Consider the following 20,012-nt stretch of genomic DNA (forward strand, 5'->3'; position numbering starts at 1 on the left):
AATAGGATAATTTTAAACAACAATTGTGTTTCAAAAAGCAAATAGTGATACAAATAAAGCTGCAAGAGTAGTACCATATAAGAAACTCTAATACAGTCTGACACTGTATTAAACCTGAATTCTTCACCTTATTTCCTCCAATACTGGTCTTCAAAACTCCATCTTGCCATATTTTTGATTTCTTAGTCTTCTGATGAGTGTACAAGACCTTATTTTAAAAAATGTAAACAAATTATTTACAGTGATCATAGACACATATTTGAATTTTATGTACAATTTTAAATATAAGACTCACAGTAAACTCCTGACAAGCCATTGCTTAGGTGAAACAAAGCAATCCAAAGGCTTACTGCAGGTATTCAGAGCTTCACACTACCCAAAAGAGAGAAGGGCATATTTAGAATTCAACTCAGCTGCAATGCAAGTGTGTCAGACAAAAAAGATACACATCCAGTTCTTTCCCTATAAGGGAGTGGGAAGTAAGACATGGCAAAATCTTGGGGGGTGGTGCTAGTGAAGGAATTTTGGCATTCTAAAGACTCATACGGTGAAAATAAGCTAACAAAAATTATTAGCAAAAGTTGCATTTTTAGTACATATGAAGAAGAGGTCTAATTTTCAGAGGTGCTGAGCATCTTTAACTCCTATTTATTTTAATGGAAGCTCTGGCTGATTGATTTATCAGAGATGTGCCAATATCAATCAATATTTACACACTATGAAAATTAGGCTAATAATTTTCAAACAGAAAACATATCTATTACTAACAAATTAACAAAGATTTTTCAAGTCCCTAGTGATTTGGTGGGGCTTCATTTTTGGATACCTAATTTTAAACACAACAAAAGGGCCTGATCTTCTCAATGTGCTGAGTACATACTGCAAAATCAAGCCTCTTTTCAGGTGTCTCAAGTTGGGCACCTAAAATCACTAGTCACCTATGAAAATCTTGACCTAAGGCAGTCACCAGTAATCAAAGCTTTATATAAACATTACCTCATATTCAAACATTTTGACACACCAAGAGAGTAGAAAAGTAACTGTTAAACATCATAACTTGTATTTAAGTGTAAAGACTCGCACTTACATTGGGATCTTCATCATCATTAATTGCTGACACTTCAATTAAAACACAACCCCAGGAACACAGCTAACACTGGCAATTGCTCTAACTTCTTGAAATCGCTGGCTGGCTCTGTAGACAGCAACACAAGCGTATGGCAGGACATAAAACATGGGAAAGCTGTAGAGATTATAGAAAAAGATGACTAGACTATTAAAAATAGCTGAAGGGATAATGAAAATATTCAGTATATTTTAACATTTGGAGCAGTAGAGACAAGTTGAAAAATCTCATAGGATAGTTTTCTAGTTGGTCCGAAAAAGGTATTTTTGAAAAATCATAATATGCTGATTATGATGTTAGCAGATAAACAGATATTAAATTAGGATATATTTTCTTTCTACATAAATGTCTTTACAACTGAATAAAAAACATGTATTAGAAGATAAAATATATTCATGCTTTTTCTCATGACAATGTCTCCCAAGCTGTACTGCCTTTTTCATTATGAATTCCAGTTTTAAAGTGTCTTGTCTTTCAGCTTCTTAAATTCTACACACTCACCACAAGGTGTCTCAGAACCTTTACTATAACTTTATTCTTCTCAGTCTTGGTAGTTTAGAGAGGTGTATGGAAAATCCTGTTCCCAACTATGCAATTCTGTGGCCCGTCACCATTTGTGGAACAATACAATACCAGAAGAGAAGTCTGCACTTTCCCCTTACTTGAGCTAATAACAGTGCTAGATCAAGCTATTTACACAAAGATGGTTACTTAAGAGCAGAATGGGAATTTTCAGATAGTCTTCACCTCATCCCTAGTTACAAAATGGAAAAAGAATAAGAATGGAAATTATAGAATCTGTCAGTCAACAGGTGGACATCATGAATCAGCATTTATGTTGCACTCCCCATCAGCATGCGACCCAGGGGAAACTAATGATTAGAGCCTTGTACAGTTACAAAATGTATATCTGCATCGGATCTGCAAACATGATCTGTGGATATAAAGCAGATAACTGCAGATTTGCAAGGCTCTACTAATGATCCAACAACAGAATCAAATTCAGTGATGAATCCTGATCACATGTGCTAAGAAGATCAATGGATACAATATTTTAAGGTAGACTGAATAATAGGGCCACTAATACAGACTTCATGTTGCTTGGTTTATTGCTTCCTGAAAGAATATAACTACAGCTGTTGAAAGCCTTAATGACCTAGAATAAATAAGCAATTTTGACAATGCTTAATGTTAAAAATAATACCATACTGCATGTCTTTCATAGAAACTACCTCAAAATGTTTTCAAGTTACAAATTTAACAGCAGCAAAGGAAGAGAGAAATTAAAAGGAAGAAAAATAATCAACTTTTCTTTCTGATCCAGCACTAATTCCTAGAAAGTATTATGGCCCTGAAAGGATTTGTACCAGACAAACTGTACTCATATATTCATGGTAGGGCATGAAATATTATTTTGCTCTCACAACACTCCCTTCATATTAAAGGTGATTAACAGTCACTCTCTCAAACCATTTAGAAGGGAATTTTCAAAAGCATTCCATGTTAGCCGAACACTGCTCTTACTGAAGTCAATGGGACTTTTACCACTGATTTCAATGACAGCAGAGTTAAGCCAATACTGAGTGCTTTTAAAAATCCCAACGTGAAAGACTAATGGTTTTTACCCTTGAAAGTTGGGTTACTAGTGTAACTGAAGTTCTTAACATTTCAAAGTTAGATATTATTTATTTTTCTGTCTGAGAGCAAGACATTAGGCTCTATAATTTTTTAGTGGTTTCTTTGGTCTCGCAGAGCTTAAAAAAAAAAAAGTGAACCAGGACTGACTATAGCAAATCCTGGCTCTGGAGCAAACTGATGAAATGAACTAAGGGTGACCTGCCCTGGAAAAAAGTTGGGCTTCTGCTCTTTTCCTTTAGAGGCCCGACCGCTTCACAAACATCTACCACAGGCAGCCCCCGCTCTGGAGAGCATGCATGGAGGCCTATTTTAAAGTGCTTAAAAAAGCCCAAACCCATCAGCCATTCTTACGCTAGCTAGGCTGGAGGACGCTGGTGCCAGAAGGCCTAGACAGGAGGCGAGAGCAGAAATGCTGCCACGGAGAGGAGAGGGGGGTACTTCCCGACTGCCTGCGGCTCTGGCTGTCGTTACCAGACGTTTCGTGTCACTGACTGGCCGCTTCTGTGGAGGCGGACGAGCCCCCTCCCGAGCCCACAGGACGCTGCACTGCTGCTATTCCTGGAGCAATAAACAAGCAGCCCGAGGCGGCCTCCCCCGCCCCGGCCTTTCTCAACCTCCCCGGCCGAGCCTCTCGGGGCACCGTTAAAGCCGGGGGGGTGGGGCGGAGCTGACGGGTGATCGCTGTGCTGACCCCGGCGCGTCCGGGGGGGGGGGGTCAGACCGCAGGGAGCCGCCCGGAGCCGCCCCTCCCCCTCTCTTCCCGCACCTCTCGGGGGCTCGGCCTTTCTCCCACGTTTGAAGGTTTCCCGCGCCGCCAGCTGTCGATGACGTTAGTTTTCAGCGCGACAGCGTGGAAAGCCCCTGCCCCCGCCCCCGCCTGGCGGCGGCGGAAGAGCCGGTAGCGGGGAGGTGCGGTGCCTGTGGCACGGGCTGGGAGTGTCCTTCGCAGAGAGCTGACACTGGGACCTGGCGGAAGGGCAGGCGGGGGCCTTTCTCCCCGGGGCGGAGCGCCGCGCGCTGGTATCGATGCTGTGACTGCCGCTGCGCCGGGGAGGGGGAGGCGGGTGTGGGGTCTCTGGCCGCGGGTCTCTGCGTCACGGCTCCAGAAGCCCGTAGGAGTTGGCGGCGGCAGGTCAGAGCCCGGCTCTCCGGACGGGGTGGGGGGAAGAGCCATGTGAATTGTGGCAGTGTGTGCACCCTGCCGCCCCGCAGCCAGGGGGCGCTGCCAGATGCTTTCTCCGCGCGTGCGGAAAGGCGCTTCCGCGTGCCTCGCGCCATGGGGCAGAGGCGTTAGTGGCGCAGGGGGCGTTGGGCGCGTTGGGGGGGCTGGTGGGGGTGCAGCTCATCACTTCATCATCGCTCTTGTCAGTTAGGGCTTGAGGGGGTGACTCCGAAGTGCTGTTACTGCCCCCCGTGTAACTCCCGCCCAGCACTCCGGAGTGAGGCCGTTGACACGGGGAGGGGCAGTCCCTTTGGGGTCACTGCAGTGGTGTAGCTAGGGGGTTGCCTTCTGCCCTGCTGTGGTCAGCGTGGTCATCTCCGGTCATGTCTACTCTGCATTGTAAACCCGACTCACGCTTGTGCATTGGGTTGAGCGGCCACGCAGTATTGTAAACCTGGGCTCGCAGTTGTTGGAGCTGGGCTTGTCCAGTATGTGCTACACAGACCTTCTGACTTGGGTCTGTGGCTTGAGCTGCATCCACACTACAAAACGATAGGGCTTGGACCCAAGTCTCGCAGAGAATCAGGCTCTCTCCTCCCCCCCTCCCCCCCCCAGGAGCTGGGTCCTGAGTGCTTGCTGGTCAGTAGATAGACTTGTGAGTGGATGATAAGAGGTGTGGGTTCAAACCTGAGTCTGCGCTCAAGTTTCCAGTGCAGTTTAGAACATGCTCTAAATGACTGCAATCCAAATTCAGCTCTGCGGCCCCCAATTCAGTTTGTTAACCCTACCATAGTGCATTTATGCTTGCTCAACATTGTAACAAAGCTGCCAGTGCTTTTTATATGCAGCACCTTGCACATGTGAGAGTAGAATAGAATCTGGCATTGTAAGCATTAAACATGTGTCTCGGTACCACTGTGACTCCTGAACCTCTGACCCATTTCTGTTGGTTAAAAGGTGTTTTTTCTGACAAACCACAGTTGCTTTACAGTTGCTTACATCCTGTAATTCTTATAAATGCCTAACTTTCACTGAAGTCAACAAAAACTTGTCTGACTAAGTATAGCATTGTTTGGCCCATAGCTTTTACTGATAAGTTTTGTTGTTTTTTGTCCTTTCTGTGCTTTGACTCTTTGTGCATAATGTGCTGCTCCATTTAAAATCTTTTCTATTTAAATTACTTGAGCAGCTGGTGTGCATGCCAGTTGGAAATTGAGGAATAATTAGAAAATACTGTAGGCAATAGATGTTAACTGTGGAAACGCATTGATGCTGGTTTTAATATAGTTATGTAAAGTAGTTCTGACCATTTTTACTGTGCTAGAACAGGATATTGCTATAGCTACTTGGAGTAAGAAAATAGAAAAAAATGGAATGTACTTTGGTGAGTGTCCCATTCGTAAGACAATGACCGGGAGTGCAAGCATTTATGATTTTGGGGCATTTTCTGTGACTTCAGTATGGTTGAAACCTAAGAGGCTTTTTTGTACAATCCTTTGTTTTTAAAATACAAATCCAATGAATGTCAATTGTTTGACTTGATGCTGAGGCCAATTAACATAAACCTCAGTGGTGAATGACTTAAAGGGAATAATATGAGTTTCTTCTTCCACAAATAATGTTAGTTTTCCTCAGTTTTACAATACAGTGCCAGGTTGCGACTCAGCTAATTCAAAGCAGTTTCTTGTGCTGGCTACCAGAATCATGACTAGCAGTGAAAAAATGAGGACGTCCTCTGTTGTAGGGGTGTCAATTATTTTTTGTCAAGGTCTAAATTTCTTGGTCAAGATATAGTCAAGGTCCAGATTCCAGAGAAGATAATAATAAAAAATGATTATAATAAGTAAATAAATCTGTGATCCATTCAAAAGCAGCTGGTGGTTCGAATTTGGACATATTGACTACCCTTGCTCTGTGGGATCACTTCTCCTCGTACCAGAGCTGTGGCTCTCCGCCACCTCCCCACATGTACATCAGCCAGTGCAACTAAGCTGGCATGTTGAAGAAAGGTCTCTTTGCCAGGTAATAGAACATTCATCTTCATTTCTCATCCCCCTTCTCTTGAGCATCTTATTGTGACTCTTGAGACCTGGGACAGTGCATCTTCAAGCTAGCCTTGCTCAGGACTTCTGGCAAAGCCACAACTTGGGACCTGGTTAATGCTCCCAGCACAATATAGAATTTGCTTAAACTAAAATTTGGTTTTGTGCAGTGTCCTTAATACTTGAAGCTTCCTAAATAATTTACAGATTAGTTGGATACTGGTATTTAAGTGATGGTGTAGACAAGACAAGCACAGCTGCCATTATATGATGAGCAGTAGTTTTCAGAGACTTGGATATTAGGTGGGTTTTTTGTTGTTGTTTGTTTTTCAGAGAGGGGATGTTGTCTGGAATACATCTATAATGCCTGAATATTTTATTTAGAGAATTGGCTTGCAGTCTTTAACTTGTAGCTGGACAGTCATCAGAGGCATCCTCTATCTGAAAAAAGTACCTCTAATTAATAGTACAATTTTTCTTTTAGCCTCCTACCAAATACTGTATTGCATTGCTGACATTTGTCTTGCAGTGTGACTTGAACTCGCGTTGAACTTCTGGCTCAGTGGTCAGAGTATGACCTCACTTATCCTTTCGAACTAATTGACAGCTTATTGAACTTAATCATCTTGAATGGTCAGCTCACAGCAGGGAGATAAACTGGAATCTTGCTTAGGGGAGCCTGATTTACACAATAATCTGAAAACCATTTCCACTTTTATGCCATCTTGTTATATAGATGAGCTTCCTCTGTGATGTTTCTCCTACAAGCACCACTTCCTGGTATATTGTATTGCAATACCAGCCATTCGCCAAGCAATGGGAATACTTAAGTAGCTATCACACGTAAAATACTTCGACTTGTGATAGCTTCATTTTTAGGCACCTTCCCACTTTTGCCAAGCTGTGCCTGTTTTTATTTTATACATACAGAATAAAGTGGTCTGAAAGACTGGTCATTCTTAAGGTTGAAGAGTGACACTAGGGTAAAAATAAATTAGAGTTTAAATAACACATACTTCTATTGATGCACAAAATCAAGTTTGATATTTTCTCTCTAATTATATAAATCCATATAACTTGTTATCTTTGCTCAAGTTACATTCTGTTTTCTACAAGCTTAATTTTGTTAGTTGCCAAGAGCTCTCAATTTGCCAGTAAGGTCAGTGGGAATTGAGGATGCTCAGCACCTCATAAGATCAGACCCTAAATAACTAACAAAAAGAAAAACTTTATTTTTAAATACAGCACATCCAAATTATAATGTAGACTTGCAAAAAAACAGTATTTATCAATGAGCCGTAAAATGGGGTGCTCTAAATCTTTGACACAACATTAAAAATGTAATGAAAATGCATTGTACTGTACTCAGAAGATGTTGATTGAAAAAAAATGGTTCTCCACATCCTTTCCTGGTATAACTACTGACAGAGGTGTGTTTTAGCTTTTTGATAATCTGTCAAGGACTATTTTCTTAGGTGCATCCCATTGCCACCACAAGTCCATTTGTGCTGAATACTATCACCAAGTGTTAAAATGCATTTTGGTATTGCAGTTCTCTGCAAGAAAGCAGACTTCTTAAATTTGGGGTTGAGACCAGAAACTAATGCTGCCAGATCCTTAGCTGGTGATAACCAGCATAAGCTTCTGGAAAGGCAAGGTGGGTAAAGTAATAATCTCTTATTGAACCAACTTCTGTTGGTGAAAAAGACATGGGTTTTGTGCTTATGCAGCTCTTCTTCCTGCGACCAACATGGCTACAAACTGCACTGCAAACATAAAGCTCTTGGAAGTTATTGGATGGGAAGTGCTGTAGATGAGCAAAGCAATATTACCTACTATTGGTAGGAAAAACTTCTGTTTTTACAAAGTTATGTTTAATTTTCAGATGACAGAATGACTGGCATAGAGAATGAAACTGTAAGAGGCAAAGCTATGGAGGAGGAAAGCACCCAACAGAAAAAGGAACGAGAGAAAAAGAAAAGGTCAAGGGTTAAACAGGTGCTGTCAGATATAGCAAAACAAGTGGATTTCTGGTTTGGAGATGTCAACCTTCACAAAGACAAATTCCTCCGAGAACAAATAGAGAAGTCTAGAGATGGATGTAAGTTTGCTCTAAAATAATTGAGAAAGTGGTAAACAAATTTCTGTTTTGAGTTGTAATTTCATTTGCAGTGGTGACTTTCTAAATTATTGCATATATAAATTATGGAGGCATTCTGCATGTTTAGCTGCTGTGGAGGGGAAAAAAAGCCCATGCAAGCAACTGGAGCAATGACAGTCCACTCATAAGAGAGAGATGGGTACTGGGCTTATGAGGAATCTTATTTGAAAAAAGATGAAAGCATTATCTCGCTATTAATATTTGGTTTATAGTGTAGCTGGTGTGGACTCATGAGAGCTCTCACCTTTTTTGTTTTGCTTTTGGTTTTGTTCTAGCTTTTTTTTTTTTTTAATTTTGTGTTTTATATATGTTTGGATGGGTGAATGGTTGTTCCTTTGCATGGCAAGGAAGGCTAGTGACAGTTCTGTTCTCTGTCTTTTTTGATTTTTGTTTGTGTGGTTTGTTTGACTTTTACCTTGCAGAGGAAAAAACTACAGGCGTCACAAATTTTTACTTAGGTTTCTTAAAGAACCACAGAACACCTGTCATTTGAGATGGAAAAGGTTCTTTCAGCTGTATTGTGCTATGTGATGTGATTTTGTGATCTTAGTACAGGCTCAAAGGTCCTTCGATTTTTGATAAGGTATTGTGGATATCGTCCTATGTGGGACTGTATGGTAAATGAATGTACTAGAGTTACTTTATATCAAATGCTATGCAATCTAAAATGATGTTAAAGCCCTCTTCCAAATGGCTATATATTAACCTTTTTTCTGCATGTTAATCTTAAACTTGGTAAAAATTTTACCAGTATAAATATTGCAACAGTTTGTCAAGCTTTTAGCAACATAACTCATTACTACTCAATAGAGGGAGTGAAGGGATCTTTTGTAATAGGAGCATTGGGTTGAATCTGAACACTTTAAGTGAGTGCTTGGAGAAAAGTTACATCTTTAGTGAAAGATTTTTGCATCATAAAACCACAATAGAAAGGGTTTTTTCTTTGTTTATTTCCAAAGGGCTTGTCTACATCAGAAAGTTGCAGCGCTGGTGAGGGAGTTACAGCGCTGCAACTTTGAGAGTGTCCACATCTGCAGGGCATCACCAGCGCTGCAACTCCCTGTTTGCAGCGCTGGCCGTACTCCCGTTTTGTCTCGGGTGTAGAGGATCCAGCGCTGGTGATCCAGCGCTGGTAATCCAATGTAGACAGTTACCAGCGCTTTTCTTGACCTCCGTGGAAGGAGGAAGCCTCTGGTAATCAAGCTGGTTTCCTTTCCCGGTTTGCTCTCTCGGTCCCGGAGCCACCCAGCAAACCGCAGGGAAGGAGACCTGCTTGCTCGGGGTTCCGGGACCGAGAGAGCAAACCGGGAAAGGAGACTAGCTTCGCCGCGGTTTGCTCTCGCGTTCCCGGAGCCAGCCAGCAAACCGCAGGGAAGGAGACCTGCTTGCTCGGGGTTCCGGGACCGAGAGAGCAAACCGGGAAAGGAAACCAGCTTCGCCGCGGTTTGCTCTCTCGGTCCCGGAACCCCGAGCAAGCAGGTCTCCTTCCCTGCGGTTTGCTGGCTGGCTCCGGGACCGAGAGAGCAAACCGCGGCGTTCCCGGTTTGCTCTCTCGGTCCCGGAACCCCGAGCAAGCAGGTCTCCTTCCCTGCGGTTTGCTGGCTGGCTCCGGGACCGAGAGAGCAAACCGCGGCGTTCCCGGTTTGCTCTCTCGGTCCCGGAACCCCGAGCAAGCAGGTCTCCTTCCCTGCGGTTTGCTGGCTGGCTCCGGGACCGAGAGAGCAAACCGCGGCGTTCCCGGTTTGCTCTCTCGGTCCCGGAACCCCGAGCAAGCAGGTCTCTTTCCCTGCGGTTTGCTGGCTGGCTCCGGGACCGAGAGAGCAAACCGCGGCGTTCCCGGTTTGCTCTCTCGGTCCCGGAAACCCGAGCAAGCAGGTCTCCTTCCCTGCGGTTTGCTGGCTGGCTCCGGGACCGAGAGAGCAAACCGCGGGGAAGCTGGTTTCCTTTCCCGGTTTGCTCTCTCGTCCCGGAACCCCCCTTGAAGCCGCCCAACAGCGCTGCAGTGTGGCCACATCTAACACCACTTGCAGCGCTGGTTGCTGTAAGTGTGGCCACTCTGCAGCGCTGGCCCTATACAGCTGTACTAATACAGCTGTAACAACCAGCGCTGCAAAATTTTAGATGTAGACATGGCCAAAGAGAATAGTTACCAGTGGGAGTTGACAGAATAGATCAAAATTCCTTTGGAAAAAGGTTAATGGGGAAGAGAAATAAAATCTAAGATTAGGAAAGCCTAAATTACAGACAGTTAAAAATCCACTTTTATGTAAAATCTTGTCAATAATCAACATAGTTACAAACCAGAGGTATGCTCTTGCAGCCCTCTTACATGGAAATAGTCCCAGTGGCTTCTATGATGCTTTAGAACACATAGATAATACTGATATGCTGCTAATGTGAATGAGGTGTAAATATGTTTTCCTTTTTAACTTGCACTATTTTCACCACTTGCTTTTTTTCCCCCCAGATGTTGACATATCACTTCTTGTATCGTTCAACAAAATGAAAAAATTGACGACTGATGGGAAATTGATAGCCCGAGCAGTTAAAAGCTCATCTGTTGTAGAAGTGTGTATTTTTTTCATTCTTTTTTAGCTGCTGTTACTGTAGTTGGAGTGGCAGACAGTACGGTAGAAAATGCTGTCCTAATTTGTCTTTGTTGCTCTTAGCTGGATTTAGAGGGAACTAGAATCAGAAGACGTCAGCCACTGGGTGAGCAACCAAAAGATGTGGATAGTCGTACTGTATATGTGGTAAGATTGCATCCATTACATGTCTCATGTCTTGAAGGTTTATGGACTATTCTGTTGTTTATGAGGGTTAATTTAAAACTTATTCTTACTGAATTTTAGACTGTAAATTCCACAGCACCTGTTTTGTTTCTGTCTTGTAAAGTGCTGCACCATGAAAATGAGTGAAGGATTAGAAGGCATGCCTTATAAATAGAGAATCCAGCAGCTTAGTCTATTTATCTTAACAAAGAGAAAGTTAAGAGGTGACTTGATTACAGTTTACAAAAGGGGTTGGCACCCTGCGGCACGCATGCCAAAGGCAGCACCCTAGTTGATTTTTAGTGGGACTCTGCTGCCAGCTGGGGTCCTGGCCCCTGAATGGACGGAACCCCAGGCCAGCAGCGGGCTGAGGTGGGGCTGGCGGATGGGACCCCGGCTGGCAGGGGCCGGTGGACGGAACCCCAGACCGGCAGCAGGCTAAGAAGCTCAGCCCGCTGCCGGTCTGGGATTCCATTTGCCACACCCGCTGCCGGTCTGGGGTTCCATCCACCGGCCCGTGCCAGCCAGGATCCCAGCTGCTGGCCCCGCTCAGCCCTCTGCCAGTTTGGGGTTCTGTCCACCTGCTCCTGTAAATATAAAAAATGTATTACTGGCACTTGAAACCTTAAATTACAGTAAGAAAATGAAGACTTGGCATACCAGTTTTCAAAGCTTGCCAACCTCTGGTCTACAAGCATCTACATGAGGGAACAAATCTTTAATAACAGACTCTTCGATCTAATAGTGAAAGGTACAACATGATCCAATGGCTGGAAGTTGAAGCTAAACAAGTTCAGACTGGAAATAAGGCATACATTTTTTCATAGTGAGAGTAACTAACCCCTGGAACAATTACCAAGGGATGCATGGGTTCTCTGTTACTGATAATTTTAAAATCAAGTTTAGGGACATTCTATGGCCTGTGTTATACAGGAGGTCAGACTAGATGCTCACAATGGACCGTTCTGGCCTTGGAATTATGAATCTGTGAACCAGTTAGGATAATGAACAACAAATTATGAATACTAGCTGGCACTTGAGACAGGTTGTTAATGGAATTAGAAGCCTGGAGAACAATGCAACTTTGGAGTAATGATATACTTCATAACATGAGAATATTCTAATGTCACTTTTACTATTGCTTTTCTTTTGCTGTTAAATCAAGATGCAGCATATACAGTGAATGAGTGAACTCAAATTAACTAATCTTAGCAAGATAAGCAAGATCTGATTTAACACATGAGGGGTATTGGAGAAATTTTTGTGTATTTTCTTGCACTATTGCTTCCACAGTTTGTAACATGAGAGGAGCTGCACTGATACAGACAAGCACTTATATATATTCTCTTAGAGTAAACAAAGCCTTAGGATGATGATAAAAAATACCTGGTCAGAGAAGACGAGTTTGACAGATAATCTAGAACTATTTTATAGGTCATTTGTAGAGCCTACATTACAACACTAGTTATTAGTTTTAGAAGTACCAACATGTTTGTTGCAAATCTGGTTTGTCCTGTAGTATTGTTGGTCTTTTGATAGCAGAAAGCTCCTAAATTGATTGGTTTCAGTGTTTTATTTCTGGAAAACCCTTCCAGTATCTCTGCACTGTGTCTATATTAAGATTTTCCTGAAAATCTCTCTGGAATGCTGGTGCTGCAGCAATACAATAGTGCTAGCAATGGCAGTAAAAAGTGCAGCTGGCTGATGTAAGCTAGTGCTCCTGCTGAGGAGCTGTATTCTTAGAAGATTTTCAGAAGGAGCTCTGGGTAGCCAGTTCCAACTTCACTGGGGTGTTTATCTAGGAGTCCCCTGGACTTCAGAGAGCTTTTATGGCTCGTATCAAAGTATAGTAACTCCTCATATAATGTTGTAGTTATGCTCCTGAAAAATGCGACTTTAAGTGAAATGATGTTTAGCGAATCCAATTTCCCCATAAGAATTAATGTAAATGGGGGGGGGGGGTTAGCTTCCAGGGAAATTTTTTTCACCAGACAAAAGACATATATATATACTCTCTCTCAGACTCTATAAGTTTTAAACAAACAATTGAATACTTTACACAGCAATGATGATTGTGGAGCTTGGTCGAGATGGTGAAGTCAGAGGGTGAGATATTTCCAAGGGAATGCCTTACTGCTAAATAATGAACTAGCACTTGGCTGAGAACTCAAGGGTTAACATGTTGTTAATGTAGCTTCACACTCTACAAGGCAGCACAAATGGAGGGAGGGGAGACAATATGACAGACAGAAACAGAGAGACACACTGTGTGTAAGAGAGAGATGCGCATTGCCCCTTAAGAACGCTGATCCCACCCTAAGTACATTGCCTTTTTAAGTAGATCAGCAAGTTGAGAAAGCAGCTGCTGCCAGCATGTTCCTTCTGTCCTGAGCCCTGTCGTGTGTCGTCCTGTCTCCCCCACATCCCCCCACTCTATAGAGGTTGACACCCTGACGTTAGGCTCCCCACCACCACCACCTCCCCGCCGCACAGCAAGCAGGAGGCTCCTGGGAGAAGCTCCAAGGTGGAGGGCAGGAGCAGCACACAGCAGTGTTGGGGAGGGACAGCTGAACTGCCGACAACTGATAGCCTGCTGGCTGGCTGCCGCAGGGGGAACTTAGGGGAGTGGGGAGCTGACGGGGGATGCCAGTCCACCCCGGTTCCAAGCCCTCACCAGCTAGCTGCAACAGGCTGCTGTTTCTTAAAGCAGTGGACAAAGCAGGCGGCTGCCAAACAACGTTATAAGGGAGCATTACGCAACTTTAAACGAGCCTGTTCTCTAACTGATCAGCAGTGAAACAATGTTAACCGGGAAGACTTTAAGTGAGGAGTTCCTGTAGGTATGTAGCAGGAGCCATTTGGGGAAATGAGTTTTCATTGGGCTAGCATTTTTTTGATTTGTGTACCAAACTTTTTGTGATGGCATGTATTCAGTAACCACCACAGCTATACAGGTCAGTAAATAACTTGGGTTGCTCTGGTCGTTCTAGAGAATAAAGTATACAGCAGCTCCTTTCGTTTAACAACAAATAGTGATGTCTGGGCTTTTGTTAAGTGTGGTGTAATAGTGCTAATAGAATTCCCTAAAGCAGTTGTAAGCTCTACTTATTCCAAAGCTCTTCAAATATTTTGAAACTTTTCTGTCAATATCATTTGAAGTAAGGTGTTCCTATGTTAACGAGCTGTTTAGTTAGGCTTTGATTTGAAATTGTTGTAAAGAGAATCACTAGTGTATATTTTGTAGATCACCAAATTCCCAAAGCTCTTATATGGAGAGTAATTTGCAATATATATCTGATCCTTCTTACCACCTACAGATTTTTTAAAAAGAGACCAATGTGTTTTTTGTACAGTGATATAAATTTCACACCATAGTAAATCACTTCTTTTGATGTGCAACCATGGGGTGGTATAGTTGTATTAGGGTATGTCTACACTAGAGGTTCTCAACCTTTTTCTTTTTTGAGGCCTCCTCCCCCGCAACATACTATTAAAAAAACTCTACAGCCCACCTGTGCCACAACAGCTGGTCTTCTGCATATCCAGTAAATTAAAAGCCAGAGCCGGTGTTAAGGGATAGCAAACAGGGCAATTGCCCGGGGCCCCACAAAGCTAAGTTGCTTGGGCTTTGGTTTCAGCCTCTGGCTTTGACTTGTGGGGTTCGGGCTTCAGTTTTCTGTCCTGAGCCCTAGCGAGTCTAACGGTGGCCCTGGTCTCTGATTTATTTTGGTGACCCCCTCAAACTTGCAGCCCCTGGGGGCCCTGAACACTGATTGAGAACTGCTGGTCTACACAACAATTAAACATCTGCAACTGGCTTGAGCTTGCGTGGCTCAGGCTTCAGGGCTGTACAATTTGTGGTGTAGGTGTTTGAGCTCAGACTGGGCCCTGAGCCTGGGCTCCAGTCCAAGCCCAAACATCTGCACCACAGTTTTACAGTCCTGCAGCCCAACCTCTACAAGCCCAACTCAGCTGACCCTAGCCAGCTGCAGCTTTAAATATGCTTCTACTCCGATATAACGCTGTCCTCGGGTGCCAAAAAATCTTACCGCGTTATAGGTGAAACCACGTTATATTGAATTTCTTTTGATCTGCTGGAGCGCGCAGCGCCCTCCCCCCTAGAGCGCTGCTTTACCGTGTTATATCGGGGTAGAGGGGTACTGTGTAGGTATTCCCTAGGGCTATGTCTATACTGCAGTTAGACACCTCCGACTGGCCTGTGATTAGGGTTTTGGGCTAAAGAGATGTTTAATTGCAATGTAGAAATTGCAGAGTGGGAGAGTTCCAGAGCAGAGTCCTAGAGCCCAGGCTGATGCCTGAGCCCGAATGTCTACATTGCAGTTAAACAGCCCCTTAGCCCAAGCCAACTGACACAGGCCAGTTGAAGGTTTTTAATTGCAATGTAGACATACCCTTAGAGTCCGTGATAGGTTCGGCTTCCATCCTGGAGAGGGGAAGAGAGAGGTTTTTGTGCAGGATCAACACAAAGACCGCTTTTGTAGTCTCGGATGAATAGGAACACATCCTTCGCATATGTCAAAATTTGTGGCATAAAATTGCCAATTCATATGTGAATATTGCCCAGGTAACTGGCTGAAAACCCCACATTGGTCGTTACTACAGATGATCAGTTAGCATACTAGTGCTCATCATAAAGTTTAAAAATTAAAGAACTACCAGGTTTAATTTACCAGTTCTTTTCACTAGTGCTTGTTTGTTGTTGCATATGAACACCTATTTCTCTGAAGTGTGAGTTACCCAAAGTCAAAAAACCATTGTGTTGCGAATTGATGGTTTCAGACCAATGAGACTGCAGTGGCTCAAGGGTCCTCGTGCATGGATGTGATTGCAGAATTGAGGTTTTGGTATAGGAAATGAGAAAATAACATATATCAAATCTACGTTGTTGTTTGTACCAAGGGTACAAACTAAAGCAGTGGTGGGCAACCTGTATCCTGTCAGGGTAATCCACTGGTGGGCTGTGAGATAGTTCGTTTATATTGACCATCTGCAGGCACGGCCGCCTGCAGCTCCCACTGGCCAGGAATGGCGAACTGTGGCCACTGGGAGCTATAGGTGGCCTTGGCTGCGGATGGTCAATGTAAACTGTCTTGTGGCCTGCCAGCAGATTACCCTGGTGAGCCTCAGGTTGCCCACCACTGCTTTCAAGTGACATTTCCAGATGAATGCTAAAACCTGCTGTTACCCCTACTGATTAATTTACTACTATTTATCTACCTATTTCATTCTATAAGCATAGTTGTCTAGAAATATCAAAATATTTCCTAAATTTTTCTTAGATATTTCATTGAAAACTTTTAAATAGCTAGCAGTACTATGCTACATTGAGCCTCTGATACTATGGTAACTGACTATACAGGAATGTGTATATTATATTGCTAAAAGAGAAATAAAATGTTTCAATTTTTTTTAGGAGCTACTTCCCAAAAATGTCAACCACAGTTGGATTGAGCGGGTATTTGGGAAATGTGGTAATGTAGTTTATATCAGTATCCCACGTTATAAGTCCACTGGAGACCCAAAGGGATTTGCATTTGTTGAATTTGAAACAAGAGAGCAAGCAGACAAAGCTATTGAGGTAGGCCCAGCTTTAACACTTCTTTCCATGTCATAATTAAGGCTACGATTTAGTCATGGGTATTTTTAGTAAAAGTCATGGATAGGTCACGGGCAATAAACAGAAAGTCACAGCCAGCAACCTGTCCATGACTTTTACTAAAAATACCCGTAATTAAATCTTAAATGCTTGGGGAGAGGCGCTCCAGCAGACGCTGCTGATCTGGGGGAGGGTGCTCTGGTTGTTGCTGCTGATCTGGGGGCGTGGCCCCACTACTGTCACTGCTGCTGAGGGGGTGGCCAAGAGGGCCTGGATATCACCTTGATTTTTTGGGGGATTTTTTTTTTAAACGTGCAAATAGCTTCACAAACTGTAAAGTTTTCTAATTCAGTTAAATTAAGTGGAGCAAATAGGAGAAAAACACACTGATATTTTCTCCTGTAATTTCATTGGGCTATTTTTTTAGCTCCTTTTGAACCCAGAATAAAAATCTGTTTATGACAGCAGCAAAATGGGAATGAAATGGCCTTGCACAGCTCACTGGAAGAGGATCATGAAGGTATTAATAGTAATTTTTATCATAGCTTTGCGGTGTGGTCTTGAGGTTTTAGAAATTACTTTTATTTTTGTTGTGCTATGGAATGATAAAACTGTTGTACTGGCCTAAGGAGCTAGTAACACTAATGTCTTGAAGACTAATAAACTTTTAAGCAGTGCTCGTGGACCAATTATCAAAAAGAAAGTACCCCCTTTGTTGGATTCTTCAGAAACCACATCTTTCTGAATGGGTGTAGAGGCAGTATATATTTTTAGTAATTTATTTCTTTGGGGGGGGGGGGAAGGTATTCTGCTGCGAATAAATTTAATTTTTAAACAATATTTTGTTGATCTTAAATACTTTCTATTTTTTTAAATTTAAGTTTTTGAACAATCCGCCAGAAGAAGCACCAAGAAAACCTGGGATGTTCCCCAGAACAGTAAAAAATAAGCCTGTTCCTGCACTGAATACAAGTGACTGCAGTGTAGTGGGTAGGTATTAGTGGTGGGGGAGGGGGATATTTTGGGCATAATATTTTAATTCAGACATCTTAAACTCATTTTGCTTGTGTTTAATCTATTAATTTAAAACTTTATTGAAACGGAAATTTGTAACTTTTTTTTTGTTTTTTCTTGGCAAATATGGGTTTAGGAAGCAAAACTGGAATACAGAGATGACGTAGTGAATTTCTGCCTCTTTTCTGTCTCGAATAAGGATGAAAATTTCCTTTCTTGTTAACCAAGAAGCAACATTGTTTGCTTTCATACTAGCAGACTATGCTCTACTATTTATTATTCATTATTTAAACAATCACCATGAGTCCCAATCAGATTTGTCACACTTGCATAAAAACATTAAGCATTGAAGAGAAGGATATAAATTATAATAGCAAAATTACATTTAAAGATTAAGGCTGCTAAAACAAAAATGTTTTAGGTCTAGCAGGTCTTGGATGGCAACTGTCTGGCATTTTTCTTTCTGCTCAGCTTCTTAGCTGTATTTCTGTAGAACCAGAGAAATTTACCAGAATTTTACTGTCTGAATATCTCACTGAGGATCCTTCAGTCTTCATAACTCCAGTGCCTTTGGGCAGGGACTTCTAAATGTCAGTAGAATTTTTGCCCACAGAAACATGGGGAAAATTGCAAAGGGAAAGCCCTTCAGTATGCTTGAGCAGTGGTGCTGTAAGTGATCTGTAAATTAATTTTGATAGCATAATTCTTCAAGGAGCATGATTATAGTTTCAGTTGACTTGCACAGCTCATTCTTACCTTGTTTTTGATGAAGGAGCTCACTTTGTCTCATGTGGGGTCTTGAGGCTCCTTCCATTCACACAGTGAGTTTCCCCATCACATCCATCATTTTTCTGGTCAGTGACTGTCTACTCCTTTATTAACAACAAGGCTTTGTTCCTTAATCATTTTTAGCGATGATCGGTGTGAGTCAAAAGGTGAAGGTGCCGCTTCTACTTCAGCATCTGACTGTGCTTCTCAGTAGTGTTCCCAGCCCATGCCAGTCTGGAAGCAAATAACCAGTACTGGGTATCAGACCTAATTTTCCCACTTTACAATACAGATAATCTCCCTATTAAGTAATTTGGCAGGCATGAAGTTCTTGGTATATACAAATTGTGATAGATTCAGTGAGTTCATAAAAGCAATTCTGGCATTTTTCCAGTATCTACCAAATGTTGTGTCCTCCAATAAATCTCATAATTTAAATCGGCCGCCTTTCCTATTTACTTGTCCATTCTGACTCAATAAGGACCCTTTTCTTTCCTGCCCACCTCCAAAAGCAGCCAGTTCCAGGGAATGTTGTAATCACACACAAATCATGAGGAAGAACAGGACTTTACCCTGAACCCTTTCAGGCACACTTGATTCTCTCTAACTCAGTAGGAAGCATTCTAGGAAACCTCTTCTCAACCTTCACTTACAAGACCATGGCCCCACTCTATACTGGGAGATTCTAGCGAAACCCCCTCTATAGTTTTATCTTGTCTCCCTAAAATAACCAGTAAAGCCCTCTGGGACCATCTCTTGCCTCTTTCCAGTAATTGCAAAGAAGTCTTATGGGATGATCCCCATCTCAACTTTCCCAGGAGCTGAAAACTAAACTTAAGGCCCAAACTCTAATCCTTTCACTTGAGGGCATGTTGTGCTACCTCTATGCAGCTAGGCTCACTGATCTAGCATTTAATCAGGAATGCTAATTGATAATGTTTTAAATGTGTTGTTTTGCTTTATGCAGAAGAGAAGAAGAAGAAAAAGAAGAAAAAATCCAAAATGAAGAAAGAGAGCAGCTTACAGTCTGCTGCAGAAATGAAAGAATCAAACATGGACACTACTGGAGATCAAATAAGCAAGTCAAAGAGACACAGGACAACATCTGAGTGCTTGGAAATGGAAGTATCTGGAGTCCATAGGCAACCTTCTAAGAAAGAGAGAAAAAAATGGGATAGAACAGAAAGCCCAGAGTTAACTGAGGAAAGTAGGCTAGGGAAGAGAAAAAGAAGCAACTCTGGAGATGTAGAGACATTAGGTGCAAAAGTCAAGAAAACTGCTCAAAAAGATGATGTTCATTCTGTAAAAGAAGAAACAACAGAAGCTCAAAAGGATTCCAAAGGTAAAAATATTATTGAATTTTGTACCGTTTGTATTTTCTTTTAGCTGCATAGAAGCAAAATTAACTAAAGATGGATTTTCACCATCTTCCAGAGATAATGAAAGGTGAGTTTGCAGAAGAGGAAGAAGTGGGAGTGGGGGAAGAGATTTGGGAGCCAAAATAGAATTTCCTTCTCAGTGTTAGAAATCTTGTTGTTAGGGTGTAAGTTAAGGCAAATCAGTTCCTGAAAACCCACTTCCTTATAGAAAGATGGAATTTTGGGCGAGTTAGTACTTGGTGGCAGACAAGTGAAGGAGTAGGGGGCCCAGGAGTCAAGGCTAGAGAAGAGCAGGGTTTCATGAAAGGAGGAGGGAGTGAAGGAGCTGGGCGTG

The 20,012-nt window shown here is 42.6% G+C and overlaps 2 protein-coding genes across 14 annotated transcripts in view; one reads left to right on the plus strand and one right to left on the minus strand.

Annotated features, from left to right (window-relative positions):
- The window catches only part of ZGRF1 (zinc finger GRF-type containing 1), a 49,665-nt gene extending 46,047 nt beyond the window's left edge, over window positions 1-3,618 (minus strand). For 7 of the 10 annotated variants that reach the window (XM_030564727.1, XM_030564726.1, XM_030564724.1 and 4 more), the window contains exons 1-4: window positions 3,116-3,520; window positions 1,088-1,243; window positions 296-372; window positions 128-208 (exon numbers count right to left, since the gene is read on the minus strand). In XM_030564727.1, the coding sequence (XP_030420587.1) occupies window positions 128-208; window positions 296-316 (102 nt within the window). In that variant the 5' untranslated portion in view covers window positions 317-372; window positions 1,088-1,243; window positions 3,116-3,520. The other 3 variants (XM_030564723.1, XM_030564720.1, XM_030564722.1) reach the window with 3 other exon arrangements.
- Window positions 3,619-3,671: 53 nt separating this feature from the next.
- LARP7 (La ribonucleoprotein domain family member 7) overlaps window positions 3,672-20,012 on the plus strand; it is a 37,247-nt gene continuing 20,906 nt past the window's right edge. The window contains exons 1-7 of one of the 4 annotated variants that reach the window (XM_030564732.1): window positions 3,672-3,784; window positions 7,854-8,069; window positions 10,597-10,697; window positions 10,799-10,882; window positions 16,335-16,499; window positions 17,399-17,507; window positions 19,267-19,641. In XM_030564732.1, the coding sequence (XP_030420592.1) occupies window positions 7,862-8,069; window positions 10,597-10,697; window positions 10,799-10,882; window positions 16,335-16,499; window positions 17,399-17,507; window positions 19,267-19,641 (1,042 nt within the window). In that variant the 5' untranslated portion in view covers window positions 3,672-3,784; window positions 7,854-7,861. Of the gene's footprint in view, window positions 3,897-5,800; window positions 5,949-7,853; window positions 8,070-10,596; window positions 10,698-10,798; window positions 10,883-16,334; window positions 16,500-17,398; window positions 17,508-19,266; window positions 19,642-20,012 lie in introns of those variants that run through there. The other 3 variants (XM_030564734.1, XM_030564730.1, XM_030564733.1) reach the window with 3 other exon arrangements.

The sequence above is a fragment of the Gopherus evgoodei genome, chromosome 5 (assembly GCF_007399415.2).
Source record: "Gopherus evgoodei ecotype Sinaloan lineage chromosome 5, rGopEvg1_v1.p, whole genome shotgun sequence".
Classification (NCBI taxonomy): domain Eukaryota; kingdom Metazoa; phylum Chordata; order Testudines; family Testudinidae; genus Gopherus; species Gopherus evgoodei.